Source organism: Oncorhynchus masou, chromosome 8 (assembly GCF_036934945.1).
Source record: "Oncorhynchus masou masou isolate Uvic2021 chromosome 8, UVic_Omas_1.1, whole genome shotgun sequence".
NCBI classification, from domain to species: domain Eukaryota; kingdom Metazoa; phylum Chordata; class Actinopteri; order Salmoniformes; family Salmonidae; genus Oncorhynchus; species Oncorhynchus masou.
The window spans coordinates 29,979,133-30,006,503 of NC_088219.1; the positions used below are offsets into that span (position 1 = coordinate 29,979,133).

General features: G+C 44.7%; 1 protein-coding gene across 3 annotated transcripts in view; it reads right to left on the reverse strand.

The window, feature by feature from the left end:
* Window positions 1–269: 269 nt before the first annotated feature.
* LOC135544516 (RIMS-binding protein 2-like) overlaps window positions 270–27,371 on the reverse strand; it is a 110,903-nt gene continuing 83,801 nt past the window's right edge. The window contains exons 7-23 of one of the 3 annotated variants that reach the window (XM_064972187.1): window positions 24,410–24,460; window positions 18,046–18,250; window positions 17,093–17,244; window positions 16,625–16,704; window positions 14,371–14,480; window positions 12,588–13,403; window positions 12,354–12,377; window positions 11,065–11,216; window positions 5,698–6,504; window positions 5,434–5,589; window positions 5,128–5,274; window positions 4,737–4,842; window positions 2,763–2,932; window positions 2,416–2,593; window positions 2,014–2,114; window positions 1,832–1,903; window positions 270–1,588 (exon numbers count right to left, since the gene is read on the reverse strand). In XM_064972187.1, coding sequence (XP_064828259.1) covers window positions 1,427–1,588; window positions 1,832–1,903; window positions 2,014–2,114; window positions 2,416–2,593; window positions 2,763–2,932; window positions 4,737–4,842; window positions 5,128–5,274; window positions 5,434–5,589; window positions 5,698–6,504; window positions 11,065–11,216; window positions 12,354–12,377; window positions 12,588–13,403; window positions 14,371–14,480; window positions 16,625–16,704; window positions 17,093–17,244; window positions 18,046–18,250; window positions 24,410–24,460 — 3,489 coding nt within the window. In that variant the 3' untranslated portion in view covers window positions 270–1,426. Of the gene's footprint in view, window positions 1,589–1,831; window positions 1,904–2,013; window positions 2,115–2,415; window positions 2,594–2,762; window positions 2,933–4,736; window positions 4,843–5,127; window positions 5,275–5,433; window positions 5,590–5,697; window positions 6,505–11,064; window positions 11,217–12,320; window positions 12,378–12,587; window positions 13,404–14,370; window positions 14,481–16,624; window positions 16,705–17,092; window positions 17,245–18,045; window positions 18,251–24,409; window positions 24,461–27,371 lie in introns of all 3 variants that reach the window. The other 2 variants (XM_064972186.1, XM_064972188.1) reach the window with 2 other exon arrangements.

Consider the following 27,371-nt stretch of genomic DNA (forward strand, 5'->3'; position numbering starts at 1 on the left):
AGATACCATCCCTCTTGTCTAATGCTCTGGGCTGGCAACCAAACATGCTACCATACAGTTCACCTAGGACCTTTAAAATGGTATCTCAAAGTTAAAGAGGAATCATAACTTTGAAACAAATGGGGATTTGCAGTTCCCATTAGTAAATGCTTTGTCAAGATATAGGGAACTTTTGAGCTTGCAAAATAGAGCACTATCTCAGAGAGTGGTAGTAGTCCACTACTTTGCAGGCATTAAATCACTGCAAAAAAAGTGTTACAAAAAACAACTTTGCAACAATGTCTAATTTATGCTGCAAATAAATAATTACACTGAAAAGAGGAAACACTTTCCTCATTACACCAACTGGTATGTAATACTTTAATGTGCAAGCATGATGAATGACCATGTTGCTATACACTTGTGAATGTGTAAGCAGAATGTTTACTGGCTACAAATAAACCATTTAACACAGGTGTAATAATCACAATGCCCAGCATTAGATCTGTCAGGCTGGTATCTCTAGTTGCTCACTTACTGTACGAGGCAGATTTTATGATGTGAAATGAACAATCTTCTTCTGTTTGTATTTGCCAAGCAGGTGAGGAAAAAAGGAAATCAGATGTGGTGACATCATCATTTCAGTACAACCCACACGACAACTATGAGGGAAAAAAAATATAAAAAATACTACAATACACACGAACACAGGTCGCGAATGAAAATTATTCATATCCAATTTCTGATTTTATTGTTCCATTGTACCATTACAGTATGGGTGTCTCACTGTGGCTGTTATTTCATCTGGTTTAGATCAAACATGGCATATCTATCCAATTTCATCAAGACCTGAAAAATATATATATTTTTAAGTGTGTGCAGTATACAAAAAGAAACAAAGCCTCTCCCAGGAAATACAGCAGTCGGGCCAATAAAGTCTACTATTATATAAAAGGTATCAAGTTTATTTTTGAAAAGGCATGCTTTGCTATATTATCAACCCCTACAGTTTACTCAAATCCTTTACTTCCATTGGAGAACAACTGATAGAAATCAGGAACTCTTCAGATGTGTTCATAAAGCACTATTAATAGACACAATATCCAGAGTTTGGTTTTGTGTTTCAGTGCAAAGAGGGTACCCAATTAATGACTTAAACCTTTTTCAAATATCCACTGTCCTTTGTCACTGCTATGTGAATATCACCTGCCCCGTACTGACATAGGTCAAGTGTTCTATTTCTCTGTCCACTTTGGCCTTCGCTTCTTCCTTTCTAACAATCGGAAGGTATGACTGTGTTTGTCCCTTTCACCAGGCGGGGGGTAAGGTTTGTATATTCACCACTGTCACTGTCAAACACGGACAACACACACACACAGAACACAGACGGCAAGTGGAGAAAGCGAGACGTAAATCAAGAGAGACGGAGGATGGATGGACAGAGGGCCTAGCGCTGAGAGCGGCGATGTACCCTTTTGGCCTCGGCCCGGTTGGCGGGCTCGTCCTGGGCATAGCGAGACGGAGTGTCTGTCAGGTACACCTCCACGTCGTCAGGCACTTCTTCTAGAAAATTAGAGGGAACGAGGCCGCGGTGGCCATTGATTTCACCCTGCAGAGAGAGGAGAGGAGGGGGCAGTGGGGATGAGAACCATGGCTAGGCCCACTGGCGGTCAGGGAAAGAGCCCTCTCCTGGGCAAAAGGACATAATATGTGTATGAACCAGGTTCATTCAATGGCATTTCTTTAAAAAAATGAGTAACAGAAACATCCCTGACTTTAACAACTTGTGAATGGCCCTGTGTAATAAAACAAGTTAGTCACATCATAGAACCAAGAAAAGAGGCAAACTCACATAGTAGAACCCGTCTTCATCAATCTCTCCAAATACAGAGATGATGTCACCAGCACAGAAGGTCAGCTCAGCCTATCAAGAAACAGAAGCGTCATTAACACCCTTACAATGTCTGTCTATCTGGTCACATGTGCAGTGTCAGTATGTTTGTCTGTGTGTTTTGTGTGTTTGTGTGGCAATACCTCCACGTCCACATTGGGGGAGCTCTCTCTGGGGTCATAGTCGTAGAGGGCCACCATCCTCCTTGTTGCCTGGTGCTGGCGGAAGCCTCGTCTGTCCTGCCCTGTGAGAGGAAACAAGAGGACACTCCAGGAGGTGATATAGTGACAGATGTGTGTAGAGTCACAGAGAGATACTTGTGCCCTACCTAGGGTGAGTTCGTAAATTCCTATCTACTCCGAGAGTGAAATGCTCTGAATTTACAAACAACCCAGAGCACACTCTGACACACTGGAGGCAATTTACGAACATACCCCTTGAAAAAGAATACATGGGTACAGTCAAAATGGCTGCCAGTCCACCTATTATGGAATCATTGACTTAAATGAGGATGTCTGTTCTACTCATTCTAGTTCTGTGGTTACCTATTCCTACTTTATCCACTGGTGTGTTGAGCGGGAGGAAGCCCTGCTTGATGAGCTGGTCCATGGTCTCCTCGTCCTCAGCCCTGATCTCTGACACCATGTTGCAGGGCAAGAGCCCCATCCTGCCTCCCCTGATCTCCCCTCGGTAGAAACCATCTGTGTCCTTATCACCATATACCTGGAACAGACAGAGAGAGAGAGAGAGAAGAAAAGAGTGAGAGAAAGTGCAACAAAAGAGACAAAGAGAAAATAATCTTTTCAATGCTGTTTTATGTTGTACCTCAATGTTTTCAAACACAAGCACAGTATCTCAAAACGTATGGCCTAGCCCTGTGTGTGACACCCACCCTAATGATCTGGCCCTCTTTGAAGGGCAGTTCCTCATCTGCTGCGTCCGGGTTGGGAGACATGGACAGGGGGTCGTAGTCAAACAGAGCCACAAAGATCCGGAACGATTCCTCTGGTTCCGACTCATCGTCGTTAGGAGGGGAGCGGCGTTCCCGGTCCCTGTATCCCTCTTAAACACGGGAGAGAGAGAGAAGAACACATCCACCTGGATCTCATGGGGTCACAGTCTATGGCTTTATGTTACTCTAAAATTAAATTACATTAATCATAGATTTATATAGCATGAGTTTGGCAACTCAGTAACACTAGTGAGTGGTAGTGAGGCAAGATACGCATGCTATTGTGCATGGCATATACAGACAGGTGTGTTGTTTACAAGTGTTTGACAAGTGAGAGAGCCAAACCATTTAGGTGACCATGCAATACTACATAACGGATTGAGCTTGCTTCGTTAAAACAACACTTAATTTTCTAGCATGCTAGCAGAATTATGTGGTCAATCCATCAATTGGTCCCATTATCAGCACAAAGTATATGTATATGTACATCCATCTGACACCACATGTGAGCTTATGACGTTATCAGGCGTTACATACTTTACAGTTACACATGGATGGAGATTGGATAGCAAGCCGGATGTGGATGGGTTACAAGAACATGGTAGACACCATAGACAAAAACACTATGACACACAGCAACACACACACAGACACGAGCACATCGACCACAAGACTGAGTTAAGCATGCATACTATTGAACCCTGAGATAGTGATCTGACTATGGTGTTAGGCTCCTCTAAAGTACGCTGGGCCTACAGTTTGTCCAAAGACACGTCGCTGTCGGTCCTTCAGCTGACCCCTTTCTTAGAAACGATAAAATAAGACCAGGCCATTAGCAAAGTACACACATGAAATCCCAAACAAACGAATGAGTTTGTCTCTACGTAAGATGTAAAAATGTATTTTCACTATAACTTTCTGTAACAGTCATTGAGTTTGCTCAGAAAGGACAGCATTGCTGTATAACTGTGTTGCTATATAACTGTCTTCAGCAACTATGACTCCTCCCACCCAGTCATGCATAGTAACCCCAGTAAAGGTGTGGTGGGGGTGGTTAGATTGAGAGGGAGAGGGGTTTAGCAGGCATCTGATGGAGTTCAGTGCAAGGGAGGGAGGGGAAAAGCATTCTCTGAGCAGCAGTCATTCCAATCCGCAACATTGGGTGGCCAACATGGGCCCAGTGTGGCTCAGTAAGCCGCCATTTTGGGGCAGTGCAGTGGATCATGCTAGGCGTTCTGAGGCATGTTAAGCCACTCGTTGATGTCACTACTGTTCTCTCCACTAGCACTGGTGGCTTTTGGCACTGCTTTGGCGGAGGAGCGAGGGAGAAACCACTGCACGTACCATTATAGGAAGGCTTGGAGCCCGTGGGGTGTCGGCGGGACGACCATGTCCTCTGCCGTGCTACACTGCCATAGTAAACATCCTCCGTGACGGATGAGAGGTTCCCATCACTGTTACTCTCTGTGGTTATCTCTACAGGAAACACCAATCAGATGGTGGTGGTTAAAGCGCGGAGGTCACTCATTGGATGGTTCGTTCTAAGGTCTCTTCCCATTATAACCCTGATAATCCTAACATATCGCTGGCCATAAACAGAGAAATCAAAAGCAGTTTTTTATAATTGGAATATTCATTGAAATTTGATAAATGTGTCTGTGTCCACTGTCACCCTTGAATCCAGGGAACTTTCTAGTAGCTGATAATACTGTGTTGATTGATCTCTATAAGTAAGCTGTCAGTACTGGGAAGGCATGAACATGGTTCAAAGACACAGAGGTGATCTGTAGAAACCGAGGAGCTCATGGAGGATTAAAACAGGAAGCAGAATATCTATTAGGGTACGGAGAACATCAAAGCACAAAAAGACTACAATACCCAGAGTCCTCTCTGTGTTCATGTAACCCTACTGACCAATGGAGGGCACCATGAGAGGGCGTCTCTGGGGCTGTGGACCGTCTCGGGGCATTCTTCTCCCCGTCTCCCGATCCAGCCGACCCCCAGAGAGGGTGTTCCCAATCTTAAAAAGATCCCACAAAAACAGTGTTTAATGTTCCCACAACTAGCAAAAATGACTTCCGTGCATGTCATTGCTCCAAATAAAGGATAATGTGAAGGTCAATCAATCAAACAAGATAGAGTAAAGTGTCCTACTGTAGACACATGGCTCGACACGTGCCATATTATCCAACAGTAATAAAGGGGTTTGCATGTTTGCTTGTTTCCATTGTCCGAGTGGTAATTAGAACCAACCTTAAAATGTAACATTTCAATGTTGAGCGTTGAGGAGCTTTGTTATTCCTACCTTGAGTGCATTGTGGGAGTTGCGTCGTCGTCCCTCCTCCAGCTGCATCTCAGAGTAGAGCTCCTCCTCATCCTCCTCCATGATGTCAGAAAGGTCAGAGCCCCGGCTGCTGTCACTGTGGTACTCCTCACTGTGGCTGTAGTGGGCCTGACACACACACACACACACATACGCACACATACGCAAACACACAAACACATATACACACGCACACACAAAAGGTGTGAAATCATACCAAGATATACAGCATCTGCACAAAATTACGGAGATGCGAGTATGTTCGATCCTTTTTATTCGGTGTCTTACCGGCCTGCCCAGCTCGGACCCTCTGAGAAACTCATCCACTGAGGCCCCCTGTCTCCTGCGGCTTCGACCATACCCTTCCTCATCCTCCTCCTCCTCGTCTGAGTTCTGTTGGTGGAAGGCCTGACACTGCTCATTGTAGATGACTCTCCTCTCCATCTAACCCAACCAATAGGAAGATATGTGTAATTTAATTCAACAGAAAAATGATCAGACTAGAGCTCTAACCAGGGTATCATTGATTGACTTTATGTATGAATGACTCACTCTGCCACTCTCTGCAGCCACCCTTTGTGCTGCCTTGCGGGCGATGGCTTTGGCCATTTGGTCTGGGATGGGGGTGCCCCTGGGCTGGGGCAGGATCCTCTGGGGGGAGGGCGAGCGCAGGTTAGCAGAGGGGGGCGCCTCCAGGGTGTGTCCATGCATGGGGGTAGGAGGAGGCTGGCCGGAGGGGGAGCAGCTCGGGTCCCAGGGCTGGCTGGGGATTCCCCCATGGTGAGCCACCTGCTCTTTCGGTTTCAGGTCTCTGGCACTCACTGGTCTCTGGTGGAGCTGAGGGGGGGGATGAGGCAGCAGGGGTAGGCGGTGCTGGGGCATTGGGTGAGGTGGGTGAGGCTGGAGGTGCTGTGGCTGTGGAGGACCACCAGGGTGAGGGGGGTGAGGCTGTTGGTGAGTCTGGGTCTGGGAGACAGGATGAGGTTGCATGGGTTGGAGGTGTGTCTGGGGTTGAGGGTGAGGAGGGTGGTTAGGGAGGGGTTGTCTGTGAGACAGGGGTGAGAGAGGCTGGGGGTGAGGCATGGGCAGTTGGGGGTGGGGGAGGTGAGGTGACTGGAGGTGGGGTGGGGGGGCATGGGGGTGAGTTGTAGGGGGCCCTGCGTGTAGGGGCGGAGGGGACAGGGGGGCATTTTGAGGAAGAGGCACCAGTAGGTTGTTTGGAATGGGGGCAACTTGGGAGTCCTGGGACTCTCCCTGTGCTGACAATGTCCTGACGATGACCTCCCTGGCCTCCAGACACTGGATCCTGTTCAGCTCCACTGTTACATAGTCAGCCAGGGGGTACAACACCTCCGCTATCTAACAGGAAGCACAACACACATAACTCGGGTTGGAGACTTTTGACATTTAAATAATTGTTGCATTCCTTTCAAATGCTTTCACCTCTATTGCTCTTAAATTCAGAGCAAAGTCCACTACTATAGACACAGTTTAACTAACACAGACCCTTTGCAAGTCTACAAAGGGAGGATGTCAATATTTATGTTCACCAGCAGAGGGAGAGAGAGTGCTTTCTAGGGTTTTCACAGGCCCATGTATCCTGAACAAAATATAAACACAACATGCAACTATTTCAAGATTTTACTGAGTTAATGTTCATATAAGGAAATCAGTCAATTGAAATAAATTCATTAGGCCCTAATTTATGGTTTTCACATGACTGGGAAGGGGTGCAGCATGGGTGGGCTTTGGGGGCTTTAAGCCCACCCAATTGGAAGCCGAATGAGGTTTTCCCCAGAAAAGTGTTTTTTTTTACAGACAGAAATACTCCTCAGAACCACCACCACACCCACCCCCGATCCTGCAGGTGAAGAAGCCGGATATGGAGGTCCTGGGCTGGCATGGTTACACGTTTGGTTGTCCTGCCAAATTCTCAAAAACGACGTTGGAGGCAGCATATGGTAGAGAAATTAACAACAGCAACAGACATTCCTGCAGTCAGCATGCCAATTGCACACTCCTTCAAAACTTGAGACATCTGTGGCATTGCGTTGTGTGACAAAACTGCTCATGTCCTTTTTATTGTCCCCAGCACAAGGGGCACCTGTGTAATGATCATACTATTTAATCAGCTTTTTGATATGCCACACCTGTCAGGTGGATGGATTATCTTGGCAAAGGAGAAATGCTCACTAACAGGGATGTAAACAAATTTGTGCAGAACATTTTTGAAAAATTTGCATTTTGTGCATATGGAAAATGTCAGCTCATGAAACATGGAACCAAAACGTTACATGTTACGTTTATATGTTCCTTCAGAAATTATTCACACACCTTGACTTTTTCTACATTCCACAATTTACCATCTACTCCAATGTCAAAATGGAAGAAAATTTAAACTTTTTCTTAAAGACTAAAGGAAAATAATATAATATAATACAGTATAACTTCATTAGATAAGTATTCAACCCCCTGAGTCACTACATGTTAGAATCATCTTTTGCAGCGATTACTGCTGTGAGTCTTTTGGGGGTAAATCTATAAGAGCTTTGCACACCTGGATGGTACAATTTTTGCCCATTATTCTTTTTAAAACTCTTCAAGCTCTGTCAAGTTGGTTGTTGATTACTAGACAGCCATTTTCAAGTAACCAACAATGCAGTTTTAATAAAAAGAACTGTTAAGTTAAAAAATGATTTGTGAAAAGTAGAAAATAAAAGTAACAATAGCGAGGCTATATACTGTATGGGGCACCGGTTAGTCGAGCTAATTGAGGTAATATGCACATGTAGATAGAGTTAAAGTGACTATGCATAGATAATAAACAAAGACTAGCAGCAGCGTAAAAGAGGGGTCTGGGTAGCCCTTTGATTAGCTGTTCAGGAGTCTTATGGCTTGGAGGTAGAAGCTGTTAAGAAGCCCGTTGGACCGTTGGACCCGTTGGTCCCGCTTGCCGTGCGGTAGCAGAGAGAACAGTCTATGAACAGGGTGGCTGGAGTCTTTGACAATTTTTAGGGCCTTCCTCTGAAACCGCCTGGTATAGAGGTCCTGGATGTCAGGAAACTTGGCCCCAGTGATGTACTGGGCCGTACGCACTATCCTCTGTAGAGCCTTGCGGTTGGAGGCCGAGCAGTTGCCATACCAGGCAGTGATGCAACCAGTCAGGATGCTCTCGATTGTGCAGCTGTAGAACCTTTCGAGGATCTGAGGACTCATGCCAAATCTTTTCAGTCTCCTTAAGGGGAATATGTTTTGTCGTGCCCTCTTCACGACTGTCTTGGTGTGTTTGGACCATTATAGTTTGTTGGTGATGTGGACACCAAGGAACTTGAAGCTCTCAACTTGCTCCACTACAGCCCCGTAGTCTAGATCTATTACTGAATAATGTGGCAATTAATTGAGGAGACTAAACTGCTGGGTGTAACCCTTGATAGCAAGCTGTCATTGTCAAAACATAAAGACTCAATGGGAAGAAGTCAGTCCATGATAAGACGTTGCTCTGCTTTCTTGACATCTAAATCAACCAGGCAGGTTGTCTCCCCTGGACTACTGCCCAGTTGTGTGATCATGTGTGGCAAATAAGAACATTGGAGAATTGCCGTTGGTCCAGAACAGAGCAGAATGTAATGCACATAGAGGGTGAATGTCAGTGGCACGCATGTCGATCTCTCCCGGCTCAAAGTTGAGGAGAGATTGACTGCATCACTATTGGTCTTTGTGCGAAGTGTTGGCGAGGTACTGAACGGTACTGAACTGTCTGTTCAAGCAGTTGGCCCACCGTTTGGATACTCATGAGTACCACACAAGACATGCAACCAGAGGTCCCTTCACAGTCCCCCGGTCCAGAACAGAGCCTGGAAAACGAACAGTATTAAATAGAGCCTTGACTACATGGAACTCTGTCACCCCAGGTAACTCAAGCTGGCAATAAAAACAGGTAAAATAACACCCACATTTTTGTATATACTGAACAAAAATATAAATGCAACACGCAACAATTTCAAAGATGTTACTGAGTTACAGTTACAATAAGGAAATCAGTCAATTTAAATAAATTTGTTAGGCCCTAATCTGTGAACTTCACGACTGCTGGGAAGGGGCGCTGCCATGAGTGGACATAGACCCATCCACTTGGGAGACGGGCCCAGCCAATCAGAATAAAAACAATTATTACAGAAATAAATAGTCCTCTGTTTCATCAGCTGTCCGGGTGGCTGGTCTTAGACGATCCCGCAGGTGAAGAATCTGGATGTAGAGGTCCCGGGGTGGCGTGATTACAGTTCGTCTGCGGTTGTGCGGCTGGTTGGACGTACTGCCAAATTATGTGCTTAGCTCTATCATGTTTATTTTTACCTTAATAAAACTCACTTGTCCTTGCCAATGACGAACATATCCATAACATGATACAGCCACCACCATGCTTGAAAATATGAAGAGTGTAACTCAGTGATGTGTTGTGTTGGATTTGCCCCAAAGGTAATACTTTGTATTTAGGGCAAAAAGTGTATTTCTTTGTCGCATATTTTGCAGTATTACTTTAGTGCCTAATTACAAACAGGATGCATGTTTTGGAATATCTTTATTCTGTACAGGTTTCATCCTTATCATTCTGCCATTTACATTAGTATTGTGGAGTAACTACAATGTTGTTAAACCATACTTAGGTTTTTCCTGTCACAGCCATTAAACTTTGTAACTACTTTAAAGACACCATTCTCCTCATGGTGAAATCCCTGAGCGGTTTCCTTCCTCTCCGGCACCTGAGTTAGGAAGGATGCCTGTATATTTGTAGTGACTGGGTGTATTGCTATACCATTCAAAGTGTAATTATTAACTTCACCATGCTCAAAGGACTATTCAGTGTCTGCTTTTTTAAAAATATACCCATCTACCAATAGGTGCCCTTCTTTGTGTGGCAATGTAAATCTTCCCTGGTATTTGTGGTTGATTCTGTGCTTGAAATTCACTACTCAACTGAGGGACTTTACATATAATTGTATGTGTGGGGTACAGAGATGAGGAAGTCATTCAGAAATCATGTTAAACACCATTATTGCACATAGAGTCCATTCAACTTATTATGTGACTTGTTAAGCACATTTTTACTCATTACCTTACTTAGTTTTGCCATAACAAAAGGGTTTGAATGCTTATTGACTCAAGACATTTCAGCTTTTCATTTTTAATTACATTTGTTAACATTTCTTAAATAATAATTCCACTTTGACATTGTGTGTAGATGAGTGGCACAACAACAATGACACAATTACACACATACGTCACGTACTCTGCCACTGTTTTTCACTCACTCTCACATAGTGCATACTTTCTCCCTCACTTCTTTGTCACTTAGGGTATTCCCTTACTCACCTGTCATCTGGCGCACAGTTACTGACTCACTCTCTGTCCGTCCCTTAGTGCACATACTCACCCACTCCTTCACTCACCTACTGACATTTAATGCACACTCCCTCACTCACCGTCTGACATTCAGTGCACACTCTCTCAACCACCCACTCCCTCACTCACCCTCTGACCTTCAGTGCACACTCTCTCAACCACCCACTCCCTCACTCACCCTCTGACCTTCAGTGCACACTCTCTCAACCACCCACTCCCCCACTCACCCTCTGTCCTTCAGTGCACACTCTCTCAACCACCCACTCCCCCACTCACCCTCTGTCCTTTAGTGCACACTCTCAACCACCCACTCCCTCACTCACCCTCTGTCCTTTAGTGCACACTCTCTCAACCACCCACTCCCTCACTCACCCTCTGTCCTTTAGTGCACACTCTCTCAACCACCCACTCCCCCACTCACCCTCTGTCCTTTAGTGCACACTTTCTCAACCACCCACTCTCTCACTCACCCTCTGACCTTCAGTGCACACTCTCTCAACCACCCACTCCCCAACTCACCCTCTGTCCTTTAGTGCAGACTGCATATCCGATGACGCTGGCTCCATTGGAGGTTCCGGTGGGTGAGAGGACAGGGGGCTTCCAGCGCACCTGCAGGACCCCTGGGGCCTGGCCACACTGCACCTGCACCTCCTGAGGGGGTAATGGGGGACCTGGAGGGGGGATTAAATAATAGATACTGTCTACACAGGTTTTACACACACAAACAGGGAGGGAGTGGGGGTGAGTGTAGCATTCATAAGACACCAAGTGCTGTTAACTTGTTGAATCCCATCTCTTTCTGTTGTGAACTACATGATTGTGACATGTCTATGATACACAAAGCAGTTCCCTTTCCCAATGTTGGTTGTATTCACCAATTAAATCACAATTTAATGGTCATGCAATATCTGGTCAAATTTGAGTGGATTGTTTTGAGAGTGAATCCCAAATGCATGAAACGTCTTATCCGGCTAACATCAAACTCTTTGTAATGACACCCAAACAGATAAAAGTGCATTTATCGATATAGCATTTATAAGCTAAGCTTTTTGGAATATAGGTGTATTTAACGATATAGCATTTATAAGCTAAGCTATTTTGAATGTTTTATGTGAAGCATTGCCCTGTTGCTTACCATGTATTGTATGATGCAAATATTGAAAGTAGAAGGCACAAAGGGAGACCCAAGGCCACCTGAAAGCATGAGTGTGTGTGTGTTAGTGTGTATGCATGTGTGCATGTTTGTGTGTGTGGGCGTGTGTGTGCATGGGTCTGTGTGGCCGACTGTCTATGTAGTCTGTCTATGTGTATCTGTCAATGTTTCTGTCTGTGTGTGTCTTATGTGTGAGAGGCATCAGTGTGAGTTGAATCCAGCCTGTTCTCTCCTGGTTCACTGGGTACAACATGCAGGACGTCACAGTGATGTCACAGCTCAGGCAGAGGGAAATGCACACGGATACTGATGTGGTCATCTCAGTTAAGGATCGAGTGGGAGGGAGTTACTTCGGCAGCTTTAGGCTTGTGTCCCAAATGGCACCATATTCCCTGTATAGTCTACTACTTTTGACCAGGGCTCTGGTTAAAACTAGTGTACTATATAGGCAATAGTTGGCTATTTGGGACGTACCTTAATTTATTATGTATATTAGCATCAAGCCAATGGCAGGGAAAAGCTGAGGAAGTTACTCATGATCATTTCTTAGGTTTTAAAGTGCTGTTAGCTTGTTTTCATTCAATGTGTCAGTTACCCATGCCAATCAAAAACTACTTCCTACTTTTCCCATAAACAAACTGGTCTTCCTTCTGACCTGATCTGGAATATGGTCCAGGACCTGGACAAAGCATAACAGACATACATGGCACGGGTAAAGACACGAGTTATCTATCTATCTTAATGGTCTATATCTTAAGTCCAATGGACTTCTATCCAACCTTTCCCTAACACATTATAGATGTCAGAAAAAACAATGTATTGGACAAAATAATACATAACATATGTTGGACAAAATATAGAGGTAGACTTAAGAAGAACCAAGCCTCACCAGCAGCTTGTGTGCAGAACTCCACAGCAGTCTCCTTCTTCTCCCTCTGCTCCATGAGCAGTTGCCATGGCACCTGGTGTGGCCGGGCCACCACCCTCACCTTGTACACCGTCATGGCCTTGAGGTTGACGAAGCGCAGCCTGTACCTCCCCGGCCGCACCACCGAATGCTCCGCCCCATCCAGGAACACCGTGTGCCCATAGTTACTGTTGCTGGGCAACCAGGAGAGCTCGGCCGAGTCGCGCAGGATGTCGTCCACACGCAGGCCATATGGCGCGACCACCACGTTGGCTCCAACCATCAGGGTGCAGCGTAACTCGTCCGACAGTCCCCTGTCTGTCACACTCTGCACGGACACGCGGTGCGTATACGTGTCCAGATCCAGCTTCTCCAACAAAGACTTGGTCCTGTCCCCGTAGGGCACGCTGGCACGCACCTCACCATCCACCAGCACGTTGTAGCAGCTGATGTTTCCCCAGCCCAGAGTCACCATGGGGGGCTCCCAGGCCACAATGACGCTACGGGCCAACTGCTTGATTAGGGTGATCCTCCGGGGGTAAGGCACAATGTCATCAGACAGATCCTCAGGATCCAGGATCCCTGTGCCGTTGCTGCAGGGGCCCAGTGGGTTGGTGGAGCCCAGTAGCCCATCCTGAGGGGGCCCTCCATCGGCCCCCATTAGACCCAGGGAGGTATTGTCCAGAGAGCCCAGGTCCTCCCCTATGTCCCCTGGCTGGATGGATGTTTTCTCCTTGTCTTGGACAAACTCCACAAAGTTGGAGGGGACCAGTCCTCGCTGGCCATCCAGCAGCTCCCCTGGAGCACACAAAGACAGAGACAGAAAGAGATGCTTACTTTATTATCAACAAAATTCATACTCACAACCAAATGTCTTCAAATTCTGTTCTGATACACCTCAGACTGAAGGTAAAGACACCAGTCTCGCACAGCTGTCTCAGGGGGAATCTATGGAACGCTCAAGCCTTTAATGATGCCTGCTGCAAATGTTACCATCAGCTAAAAATAGACCATCCCATTAGTGAAAAAAAAATAATAATAATAATGACTAGAGCCCTTGTGATTCAATGCAAGTGTTAACTGTAAGTGTACTACTGGTGTGGAAAGAGAAACTCTGTGGTGCCCGTCCCCAAGGTTGGGACAGTTCTCTTGAATCAAACAGAGAAGGTAAGGATATGATGTCATCAATTTCTCCAGGAAGTGCAGGGGGTGAAAAAAACTATTTCTGCACAATGTAGAGGGTGTGTATGAAATCGCACCCAGTTCATTATAGTGACCACCAACCTCTTTCTCTCATCAGTACTGTACTTGCTTTTCAAAGACAGCCTAACTGTCCTCTCCCTCTCTATCTCGTAATTCCAGTCAGTACGTCTGTGAGGCTGGGAGGCCCTAGATGGCTCTCCATCTGCAGGGGAATATGTCTGTGATTAATCAGAGGCCTGTTGCCGGATTAGCCTTCTAGCTACGGGGATCAGGCTGCATCTTGACAACAGCTTGGTCTGAGCCCCAGTATCCCTGTGGTAAATACAATCATCCATCTCCAAACAGCCAGGCTAGGCTAACACTAGGCAATCTCACCCACCACCAACAATGGCAGCTAGTGATGACTCACCAGAGCTGCTGAAGCAGGCTGAAGTCTGGGCCAGGGATGCTAGGAGGATTAGCGTAGCCATGGATTGAAAAGCCTTCATAATGCTAATGAGATTGCATATGTTGCTACTGATGCTAGTGGTGAAGTGTGTAGTAACCCTGGATTCCCTCTCACCTTCGTAGAAGCCGTCGTCATCCATTGTGCCATACACATACAGGTACTTCCCAGCCACCAGGGGGAGCTCTGCCTCTGGGTGCTCATTAGGCCCATCATAAGGGTTGTAACTACACAAGAGAGAGGAGAGAGGAGGGTTCAACATACGGTACCAGTCAAGTTTGATCAAACCAACTCATTCTAGAGTTTTTCTTAATTTTACTATTTTCTACATTGTACAATAATAGTGAAGACATCAAAACTATGAAATAACACATATGGAATCATGTAATAACCAAAAAAGTTTTAAACAAATAAAACATATGTTATATTTGAGATTCTTCACAGTAGCCACCCTTTGCCTTGATGACAGCTTTGCACACTTGGCATTCTCTCAACCAGCATCACCTAGAATTTATTTAAATTAACAGGTGTGCCTCGTTAAAAGTTACTTTGTGGAATTTATTTCCTTCTTAATTTGTTTGAGCCAATCAGTTGTGTTGTGACAAGGTATACAGAAGATAGCCCTATTTGGTAAAAGACCAAGTCCATATTATGGCAAGAACAGCTCAAATAAGCAAAGAGAAACAACAGTCCATCGTTACTTGAAGACATGAAGGTCAGTCAATGCGGAACATTTCAGAACTTTGAAAGTTTCTTCAAGTGCAGTCACAAAAACCATCAAGCGCTATAATGAAACTGGCTCTCATGAGGACCGCCACAGGAAAGGAAGACCCAGAGTTATCTCTGCTGTAGAGGATACGCTAACTGCACCTCAGATTGACCTGTTCACCGGACGTGCTACCTGTCCCAGACCTATTCTTTGACCATGCTGGTCATTTATGAACATTTGAACATCTTGGCCATGTTCTGTTATAATCTCCACCAGGCACAGCCAGAAGAGGACTGGCCATCCCTCATAGCCTGGTTACTCTCTAGGTTTCTTCCTAGGTTTTGGCCTTTCTAGGGAGTTGTTCTTAGCCAACGAGCTTCAACACCTGCATTGCTTGCTGTTTGGGGTTTTAGGCTGGGTTTCTGTACAGCACTTTGAGATATCAGCTGATGTACAAAGGGCTATATAAATAAATTTGATTTGATTTAGATTGCAGCCTAAATAAATGCTTTACAGAGTTGAAGTAACAAACACATTTCAACATCCACTTATTCAAGACTGCTTGAATCAGGCCTTTATGGTGGAATTGCTGCAAAAAACACTGCTGAAGTACACCAATTATAAGAAGAAACTTGCTTGGGCCAAGAAACAAGTAATGGACATTAGACCGGTGAAAATCTGTCCTTTGGTCTGATGAGTCCAAATTTGAGATATTTAGTTCCAAGCGCCTTGTCTTTGTGAGACGCAAATAGGTAAACGGATGAACTCTGCATGTGTGGTTCCCACCGTGAAGCATGGAAGAGGAGCTGTGATGGTGTGGGGGTGCTTTGCTGGTAAAATTGGCAGTGATTTATTTAGAATTCAAGGAACACTTAACCATCATGGCTACCACAGTATTCTGCAGTGATACTCCATTTCATTTGTTTCTTGCTTAGTGTGACTATCATTTGTTTTTTAGTAGGACAATGACCCAACACACCTTCAGGCTGTGTAAGGGCTATTTGACCAAGAAGGAGAGTGATGGAGTGCTGCATCAGATGACTTGACCTTCACAATCACCCGACCTCAACCCAATTGAGATGGATCAGGTTGAGTTGGACTGCAGATTGAAGGAAAAGCAGCCAACAGCTGCTCAACATATGTGGGAACTCCTTCAAGACTGTTGGAAAAGCATTCCAGGTGAAGCTGGTTGAGAGAATGCCAAGAGTGTGCAAAGCTGTCATCAAGGCAAAAGGTGGCTACTTTGAAGAATCTAAAATCTAAAACATATTTTGATTTGTTTAATTAACACTTTTTTGGTTACTACGTGATTTCATGTGTTATTTCATGGTTATGGTGTCTTCACTATTTTCTACAATGTAGAAACGCTAACTGCACCTTCTACAATGTAGAAAATAGTACGTATAAAGAAAAACACTTCAATGAGTAGGTGTGTCAACTTTTGACTGTTACTGTAGATGTGCTCCTGACTACAATATATACTACAATATGTTTATGGAGAAAATAGTGCTAAAATAGTGCTTCTGATGTGCATGTGGGGGTGCTTAGTGATCTAGCACTGGTCTAGAGTGTTATGTGTGGATTTCTGGCGCTGCTCGGTGTCAGCAAGCTATACGTGATTCAGCTTTCCCAGGTGTTGTGTGACAGACCCACTGGTCTCACCTGTAGCGGGCAGTGCATAGACGGACTGTGCCAGTGTAGCGAGGCTTGGACCTGGGTGCACGACGGATCTCATCCTCCATCTTGGGAAACACACGGGCAGGGAAGCAATCACAGAGTTGCATCTAAATACCATAACTCTGATCCAATTCAAACCAATTCAAACACAATGGCTTTGCTTATTATCACAGCCACTCATAATTATGACTCCAGTGGAATGACTGATCTGACACAGAAAAACTTCTCAGCACTCGTATACTATCTAGTTCTACTGTCTGACAATTGCCACAGGAGACTCATGTCGCTGTCTGGTGCTAAACCAATTGGTTTTACAGCTATTGCTCAGCTGATGGCTATCAAGTGCAAGTATACAGCTCGTCCATGAATAGCCCATCTCTTGAGCAATAGCACCCTTATGCTTTAGCAATGGGACTGTGTCTCTGTATGAGAAGAGATGAGCGCAGGACCCACCTCTGAGGGAGTCACCCGTCGCGGGCTGCTGGGGCAGCTCGTTGTCACGGTGGAAGGATTGACAGACAGCAGTTCCGGCCTATCTCTGTCTCCGATCTGCAGTGGGCGGAGGAACTTGGATATCAGCCGAGTGTTTGTCGAGCTCTCATCGCCTGGGAAACATCGATTTCCACACCAAATAAAGAGCATCTGTCATTCCTTCTGCTCTCATTCATGGCACAGCTATTGATTTCCTGTTCAGGGGAGTACACAGCAAACACTCTTTATGGCCAGCACCTGGCTCTGCTCTCTGCCTGAGAATTCTGCAAGGCATTTCTCTGATGCTTAACACTCTCTACTCTCTGAAGACATAACTGACACGGAACGGGACTCTACCATCACAGAGTTCTAGCAGCCACACACCTACACAAAGCCATGCCTAGGTAATTTCCCCTCTTAGACAAAAATATAACATTTGAATTCTTGGTGTTTGGATTTGGTTCATTATGCTACAGATGAGCTGTGTCATTGAGCAGCATTTCTTCCATTTCCTGTGATCCAAACTGGCCTTGAAGCCTGTTCTGCTGAGATGGACTGAAGGGAAAGAGGTGCCTTACTGTGACTCACACCAGGCCGTTTAGTTGCCAACTTTCCCTCTCTTTCTCCCACTCTCCCAACCTCACCCCACAGGGTTCTGGCAAAGGTCATTGTTGTGACAACTAGATTAAACGACTGTCTCATTCAATTTTGAATTAATTAATTACCCAGGCATAATGACTGACATAGACTGTGCACATAGACTTTCAGAACTGTCTTTTGGTTTTGATTGATGAGATACACTGTTTGAATCAAATGCCAGACATGATGTATATACTTTTATTCTCTAGTGATAAGCACTTTTCTGCTTCATATCTATGTCTTCTAACACCATAATGTTCTCACAGTGGGCAGGGTTGGGAGTTGGGAGTGCTCACCTTTCCCTGCCTGGGCTGCCAGTCCGTTGAGGATTTGAGAGAGTTTATTTTCTGGGCGAAAGGGAACGTTGTGTTTGGAGAAAGGCTCAGTGCTGAGGATGTCTACAGTATCCGCCTCCAGACGGAAATCGTCCAGGTCCTTGGACAGCTGGCCAAACTGTTCAGTCTGTGACCTGCATTTCAGCTCCAGGTCGCGAACCTTGACCTTCCGTAAACAGGGATGTGTGGAGGAGAGAGAGATAGACACAAACGGTCAATGGAAGGAGGGTTTCTGTGCTCCTATGTAGCAAATCTTTAGAACAGGATATACTAAATTGCAATGCATGTTTTATGTTAATAACACGTTAGTAATATACCACAACATGGACATGAGTTAAACTAATCATTGGCTTAAATCCTTTACTGGTGCTGCAGATTGCAAGCTGAACCAATTATGGCACGGGATCCCAAAAGAGCCATTTCTAGCTTAGAACAGCTCATTCATATCAAAAACACTGCCTGCCGAGTAATCAAAGGATCTGGAAGTAGAGGCTGTGCAACGCTGATACACTTCGATAACAAAGCCAAGCAGTGTGACGAGTTAAGAGGCTTATAAAAGTATGTACTTTAAAGACATTATCTAAGCAGCTCCGAGATTACATTTAGAGCCTTGAGTTAACAACCTTTGGGTTTTCTCTGAAAGCTACAAGACTGAAACACCATGGCCTGCACAGTAAGAGATAAAGCAAGCCAGGGTCCTAGTCACGAGGAAAGTTGGTTTCACCCAGCGATAAAACTAGAGAGTCAGAATACTTCAGATTCAGAACACTCAAGAAGGACTGAGATACAGAAACGGAGGATGAATGAACAGCCATCGGGGAGCCACTACTTTGGTCTGATTGGTTAAAAAAAGAAACAAGGAATTCAAATGTGCTTAGATCTTACAGGACATCTGGTATTCATCCCAAATGGCACCATATTCCCTATACAGTGCTTTGCAAAAGTATTCACCCCCCTTGGCATTTTTCCTATTTTGTTGCATTACAACCTGTCATTTAAATTGATTTTTATTTGGAGTTTGTGTAATAAACAGACACAAAATAGTGAATTTAAAAAAATTACTTGTTTCAAAAAATTATAAAAATATAAAACGGAAAAGTGGTGCTTGCATATCTATTCATCCCCTTTTCTATGAAGTCCCTAAATAAGATCTGGTGCAACCAATTACCTTCATAAGTCACATAATTAGTTAAATAAAGTCCACCTGTGTGGAATCTTAAGTGTCACATGATCTGTCACGTGATCTCAGTATATATACACCTGCTTTGAAAGGCCCCAGAGTCTACAACACCACAAGCAAGGGGCACCACCAAGCAAGCGGCACCATGAAGACCAAGGAGCTCTCCAAACTGGTCAGGGACAAAGTTGAGGAGAAGTACAGATCAGGGTTGGGTTATAAAGAAATATCAGAAACTTTGAACATCCCATGGACCACCATTAAATCCATTATTAAAAAATGGAAAGAATATGGCACCACAACAAACCTGCCAAGAGAGGCCCGCCCACCAAAATTCATGGACCAGGCAAGGAGGGCATTAATCAGAGAGGCAACAAAGGGAACAAAGATAACACTGAAGGAGCTGCAAAGCTCCACAGCAGAGATTGGAGTATCTGTCCATAGGAACACTTTTATTAAGCCATACACTCCACAGAGTCGGGTTTACGGAAGAGTGGCAAGAAAAAAAGCCATTGCTTAAAGAAAAAAATAAGCAAACATGTTTGGTGTTCGTCAAAAGGCATGTGGGAGACTCCCCAAACATATGGAAGAATATACTCTGGTTAGATGAGACTAAAATGTAGCTTTTTGGCCATCAAGGAAAACGCTATGTCTGGCGCGAAGCATGGTGGTGGCAGCATCATGCTGTTGGGATGTTTTTCATCGGCAGGGACTAGGAAACTGGTCAGAATTGAAGGAATGATGGACTGCGCTAAATACAGGGAAATTATTGAGGGAAACCTGTTTCAGTCTTCCAGAGATTTGAGACTGGGACAGAGGTTCACCTTCCAGCAATGACCCTAAGCATACTGCTAAAGCAACACTTGAGTGGTTTAAGGGGAAACATTTAAATGTCTTGGCCTAGTCAAAGCCCAGACCTCAATCCAATTGAGAATCTGTGGTGTGACTTAAATATTGCTGTACACCAGCAGAACCCATCCAACTTGAAGGAGCCGGAGCAGTTTTGCCTTAAAGAATGAGCAAAAATCCCAGTGACTAGATGTTTTATTTATTTTTATTTTTTTATTTCACCTTTATTTAACCAGGTAGGCTAGTTGAGAACAAGTTCTCATTTGCAACTGCGACCTGGCAAAGATAAAGCATAGCAGTGTGAACAGACAACACAGAGTTACACATTGAGTAAACAATAAACAAGTCAATAACACAGTAGAAAAAAAGGGTCTGTATACATTGTGTGCAAAAGGCATGTGGAGGTAGGCAAATAATTACAGTTTTGCAGATTAACACTGGAGTGATAAATGATCAGATGGTCATGTACAGGTAGAGATATTGATGTGCAAAAGAGCAGAAAAGTGAATAAATAAAAAAAGTATGGAGATGAGGTAGGTATAATTGGGTGGGCTATTTACCGATAAGACTATGTACAGCTGCAGTGATCGGTTAGCTGCTCAGATAGCAGATGTTTGAAGTTGGTGAGGGAGATAAAAGTCTCCAACTTCAGCGATTTCTGCAATTCGTTCCAGTCACAGGCAGCAGAAAACTGGAACGAAAGGCGGCCAAATGAGGTGTTAGCTTTAGGGATGATCAGTGAGATACACCTGCTGGAGCGCATGCTACGGGTGGGTGTTGCCATCGTGACCAGTGAACTGAGATAAGGCGGAGCTTTACCTAGCATGGACTCGTAGATGACCTGGAACCAGTGGGTCTGGCAACGAATATGGAGCGAGGGCCAGCCGACTAGAGCATACAAGTCGCAGTGGTGGGTGGTATAAGGTGCTTTAGTGACAAAACGGATGGCACTGTGATAAACTGCATCCAGTTTGCTGAGTAGAGTGTTGAAAGCTATTTTGTAGATGACGCCGCCGAAGTCGAGGATCGGTAGGATAGTCAGTTTTACTAGGGTAAGTTTGGCGGCATGAGTGAAGGAGGCTTTGTTGCGGAATAGAAAGCCGATTCTGGATTTGATTTTCGATTGGAGATGTTTGATATGAGTCTGGAAGGAGAGTTTACAGTCAAGCCAGACACCTAGGTACTTATAGATGTCCACATATTCAAGGTCGGAACCATCCAGGGTGGTGATACTAGTCAGGCGTGCAGGTGCAGGTGCAGGCAGCGAACGGTTGAAAAGTATACATTTGGTTTTACTAGCGTTTAAGAGCAGTTGGAGGCCACGGAAGGAGTGTTGTATGGCATTGAAGCTTGTTTGGAGGTTAGATAGCACAGTGTCCAAGGACAGGCCGGAAGTATATAGAATGGTGTCGTCTGCGTAGAGGTGGATCAGGGAATCGCCTGCAGCAAGAGCAACATCATTGATATATATAGAGAAAAGATTCGCCCCGAGAATTGAGCCCTGTGGCACCCCCATAGAGACTGCCAGAGGACCGGACAGCATGCCCTCCGATTTGACACACTGCACTCTGTCTGCAAAGTAGTTGGTGAACCAGGCAAGGCAGTCATCAGAGAAACCAAGGCTACTGGGTCTGCCGATAAGAATATGGCGTGGCTGAGGTGCACCCGTGACCGGCTCGGAAACCCGATTGCACAGCGGAGAAGGTACGGTGTGATTCGAGATGGTCAGTGACCTGTTTGTTGACTTGGCTTTCAAAGACCTTAGATAGGCAGGGCAGGATGGATATAGGTCTGTAACAGTTTGGGTCCAGGGTGTCTCCCCCTTTGAAGAGGTGCCAAGCTTATAGAGACATACCCCAAGAGACTTGCAGCTGTAATTGCTACAAAAGGTGTCTCTACAAAGTATTGACTTTGGGGGGGTGAATAGTTATGCACATTCGAGTTTTCATTTTTTTTGTATTATTTCTTGTTTGTTTCACCCCCAAAAGATATCTTGCATCTTCAAAGTGGTAAGCATGTTGTGTAAATCAAATGATACTACCCCCCCCCCAAAAAAAAAAAAAAAAAAATACATTTTAACTCCAGGTTGTAAGGCAACAAAATACTCTAGGAATAATGCCAAGTAGGGGTGAATACTTTTGCAAGCCACTGTATAGTAGACTACTATAGAGCCCTATGGGCCCTGGTCATAAGTAGTGCACCATATACGGCAGGGGTAATCAACTCTTACCCTATGAGGTCCGGAGCCTGCTGGTTTTCTGTTCTACCTGATAATTAATTGCCACCACCTGGTGTCCCAGGTCTAAATCAGTCCCTGATTAGAGTGGAACAATTATAAAATGCAGTGGAACTGGCTTGGAGGTCCAGAGTTGAGTTTGAGGGATATAGTGAATATGGTGTGATTTGGGACACAACCTTGGACTGGAGTACAGAGGCAAAAGAGGATCTATAGTGTGATGCAGTACCAGCACTGGGCTCTGTTCATCTGATATACTTCAATTGAATACGACATTAGTACGTTTCATTGCCTAATTACCATACCTTTTATAACATATGCACTAATGTGAATTAGAGCCTGAGTGATTCACTGAGACTATTTAAAGGTTATAGGACAAATGTGACAATGGAGACGATGAACATTGGGGATTCTAGATGTTTCAGGGTAGGAAACATAAATACCTGCATTTTGTCCAAATGGTTCTGTTCAGACACAAAAGACACACATAGAAACACACAATGACATTGAACAAAGATGAGAGAAAACAAACACCCAAATCAAACTGTTACCCCATATGAGATCAATGCATACGTAATACAGTAATCCATGCAAAATCATGTAAATAAATGAGAAAAGAGAACCCTTACAAAACAAGTAAGAACGAGTCCCCCATGGGGAGCATCAAGTAACTTACAATAAATATAAAAATAAAATAAAAAACACCCAAAATCATAGCCAAGACAGTGTTGAGAACCAGAAATTATGGAAAGGAACAATACTCATGTCCCTAGATAATCTTAGTGTCATCTCCTCTCTAGGTTAACTCGTTTTAACGCAGTAACTGAGCATGCTATTGGAGTTCTATGTGAACAGTGCCAGTGCTCCTAATGCATCTCCTCTACACTGTAGATGTTTCATCATCTGGATGGTTGGGCTCTGAATTTTTTCTGTAAAAGAGGTCTCTCTAGGAGCCATTAGTCCCATGGCTGGTATGAGAGCTTCTGAGCCTGAGCAACGGCGATGTTGAGCGGTCCTAAAGGAGGGCGTTTATGAGCAGGTTTTGCTGACCCAACTCTCTGTAAAAGTGTTCTATTCTCATTATAGCTAAAATCACCACTCAACGAAAGCCTCAAAAAGCTATATATACTGAACAAAAATATAAATGCAACATGCAACAATTTCAAAGATTTTACTGATTTACAGTTCATAAAGGAAATCAGTCAAATAAAATAAATTCATTAGGCCCTAATCTATGGCTTTCACATGACTGGGCAGGGGTGGAGCCATGGGTGGGCCTGGGACAGCATAGGCCCACCAACTTGGAAGCCAGGCCCACCCACTGGGGTGCCAGGACCAGCCAATCAGAATGAGTCCCCCTCCAGACGATCTCACAGGGGAAGAAGCTGGATGTGGAAGTCTTGGTCTGACGCACTACCAAATTCTCTATCACAACGTTGGAAGCAGCTTATGGTAGAGAAATTAACGTTCAATGCCAACAGCTCTGGTGGACATTCATACAGTCAGAATGCCAATTGCAAGCTCCCTCAAAACGTAAGACATCTGTGGCATTGTGTTGTGCGACAAAATTTCAAATGTTAAAGGGGCCTCTTATTGTCCCCTGCACAAGGTGCACCTGTGTAATGATCATGCCGTTTAATCAGCTTCTTGATATGCCTCACCTGTCAGGTGGATGGATTATCTTTGGCAATGGATACATGCTCACTAAGAGCGATATTAACAAATTTGTGCACAACATTTTTGAGAAATTAGCTTTTTGTGCATGTGGAAAATGTCTGGTACAATTCACATGTTGCATTTACATTTTTGTTGTTCAGTGTAAATACAGTATGGAGTATGACCTGGGATGAACCAGGCTGACCTCAAAACTAGCTTTTCATGAAAGGCAATATGTATTTGGTGGAATTCAAACAACACAATGGAGGTATTTTTCATACAGTATGCATCAATCAATGTGTCTTGCATATACAAACAAAACCACATATCAGTCAATTGACAGCCATTTTGAAAACAGCCACCGAAGCTATCCTCATTTTGCCCATCGGACCTCCATGTCCACTTACCTCTAACAGGTGGACCGCTCCCTCATGCTCTTTCTCAGCTTTAACCTGAGCCTTGAGAAAACACAGAAACACAGTCATATACTGTAGGACCTGCAGGTGACACAGTGAGCACTGCACAGTACCTCTCTGTCAGTGTTACATCAAACATACAAGTGGCATAGCTCTTGGTACACTGCAGATATACAGGTAACTGCCAAAGTAATGGGATCAGCATATTGAAAGTAGGTGTTACCACACAGGTGTGGTTCCTGAGTTAATTAAGCAATTAAACATCCTATCAAATCAAATCAAATTTTATTGGTCACATACACATGGTTAGCAGATGTTAATGCGAGTGTAGCAAAATGGCTCGGGTGGTTGTTGTCCTTGATGATCTTTATGGCCTTCCTGTGACATCAGGTGGTGTAGGTGTCCTGGAGCGCAGGTAGCTTGCCCCCGGTGATGCGTTGTGCAGACCTCACTACCCTCTGGAGAGCCTTACGGTTGTGGGCGGAGCAGTTGCCATACTAGGCGGTGATACAGCCCGACAAGATGCTCTCGATTGTGCATCTGTAAAAGTTTGAGAGTGCTTTTGGTGACAAGCTGAATTTATTCAGCCTCCGGAGGTTGAAGAGGCGCTGCTGCGCTTTCTTCACCACACTGTCTGTGTGAGTGGACCAATTCAGTTTGTCCGTGATGTGTACGCCAAGTAACTTAAAACTTACTATCCTCTCCACTACTGTCCCGTCGATGTAGATAGGGGGGTGTTCCCTCTGCTGTTTCTTGAAGTCTACGATCATCTCCTTTGTTTTATTGACGTTGAGTGTGAGGTTATTTTCCTGACACCACACTCCGAGGGCCCTCACCTCCTCCCTGTAGGCCGTCTCGTCGTTGGAGGAGGAGGCGTGCATGGCCACGCAGTCGTGGGTGAACAGGGAGTACAGGAGAGGGCTCAGAACGCACCCTTGTGGGGCCCCAGTGTTGAGGATCAGAGGGGTGGAGATGCTGTTACCTACCCTCACAACCTGGGTGCGGCCCGTCAGGAAGTCCAGTACCCAGTTGCACAGGGCGGGGTCGAGACCCAGCTGAGCTGTAGTCGATGACTGCATTCAGTGTCCCTATCATGCTTAGGGTCATGTATAAAAATGCTGGGCAGGCCATTGCATTATTTTGGCCATTATTTTGGCTACTATGGCTATGCCCCCATAGGATGACAATTCCCCATCCACAGGGCATGAGCAGTCACTGAATGGTTTAATGAGCATGAATACAATGTAAACCATATGACATGGCCGTCTCAGTCACCAGATTGAAACCCAATTGAGAGGGTGGATTCTATAGTGAATCGGAGCCAGCGTTTTCCACCACCATCAACAAAACACCAAATTATATAATTTCTCATGGAAGAATGGTGTCACATTCCTCCAATAGAGTTCCAGACACTTGTAGAATCTATGCCAAGGTGTATTGAAGCTGTTCTGACATGTGGTGGCGAAAGGCCCTATTAAGACACTTTATGTTGGTGTTTCAATTATTTTGGTAGTTACCTGTAGAATAGACAGTCTGAGTTGAACAACAACTGATGTCAGCTCTGCACAGCGTGAGGAGGAGAAGGCAGTTAATGCCTCACAGCTGAGGGCTATCTGAGGACCGGGGGAGACTGGGGGAGAACAAAGGGGGCGCGATGACTTCCAACACAAAAACCTGAAACTGAGGTGCATCAGAAAAGCCTCATGAAATCAATCTGTTTCATCCAGATTGGCTTTGATATTGATAATGACAAACTACTGTTCTACTCCAATGAGATAATATCTGTGCAATTGCTAATTGAATGGAATCACAGCACAATAAATTAGGTTAAGGAGTAAACAGAAAAAGGAAGGACAAGGACTCAAACGAGCACGCTGAGGCAGATGCATACAAACACATGGATTGAAGCACAGATAGTCACGGATAGACGTGCAGACACAGAAGCTGACACACACTCTCTGCGTCTCTCTAAAGTGAAGTGCTCGGTTTAGGCTCAGGGGAGTCTGATCTGTGCTGTGTTTGCAGTTTGCGCTAATTGCCTGTCATGGCTCCTCTCTGAACAGAACACATACACACAGGAATTCACCCAGCTCTCTAGAGGCTCAGATTATTGCTGCCCATAGAGACAGACAATCACAGGAGACCACTGATTACAGTGCCTTGCGAAAGTATTCGGCCCCCTTGAACTTTGCGACCTTTTGCCACATTTCAGGCTTCAAACATAAAGATATAAAACTGTATTTTTTTCTGAAGAATCAACGACAAGTGGGACACAATCATGAAGTGGAACAACATTTATTGGATATTTCAAACTTTTTTAACAAATCAAAAACTGAAAAATTGGCCGTGCAAAATTATTCAGCTCCTTAAGTTAATACTTTGTCGCGCCACCTTTTGCTGCGATTACAGCTGTAAGTCGCTTGGGGTATGTCTCTATCAGTTTTGCACATCGAGAGACTGAAATTTTTTCCCATTCCTCCTTGCAAAACAGCTCGAGCTCAGTGAGGTTGGATGGAGAGCATTTGTGAACAACAGTTTTCAGTTCTTTCCACAGATTCTCGATTGGATTCAGGTCTGGACTTTGACTTGGCCATTCTAACACCTGGATATGTTTATTTTTGAACCATTCCCATTGTAGATTTTGCTTTATGTTTTGGATCATTGTCTTGTTGGAAGACAAATCTCCGTCCCAGTCTCAGGTCTTTATTCCAGAATGGTCCTGTATTTGGCTCCATCCATCTTCCCATCAATTTTAACCATCTTCCCTGTCCCTGCTGAAGAAAAGCAGGCCCAAACCATGATGCTGCCACCACCATGTTTGACAGTGTGTATGGTGTGTTCAGGGTGATGAGCTGTGTTGCTTTTACGCCAAACATAACGTTTTGCATTGTTGCCAAAAAGTTCAATTTTGGTTTCATCTGACCAGAGCACCTTCTTCCACATGTTTGGTGTG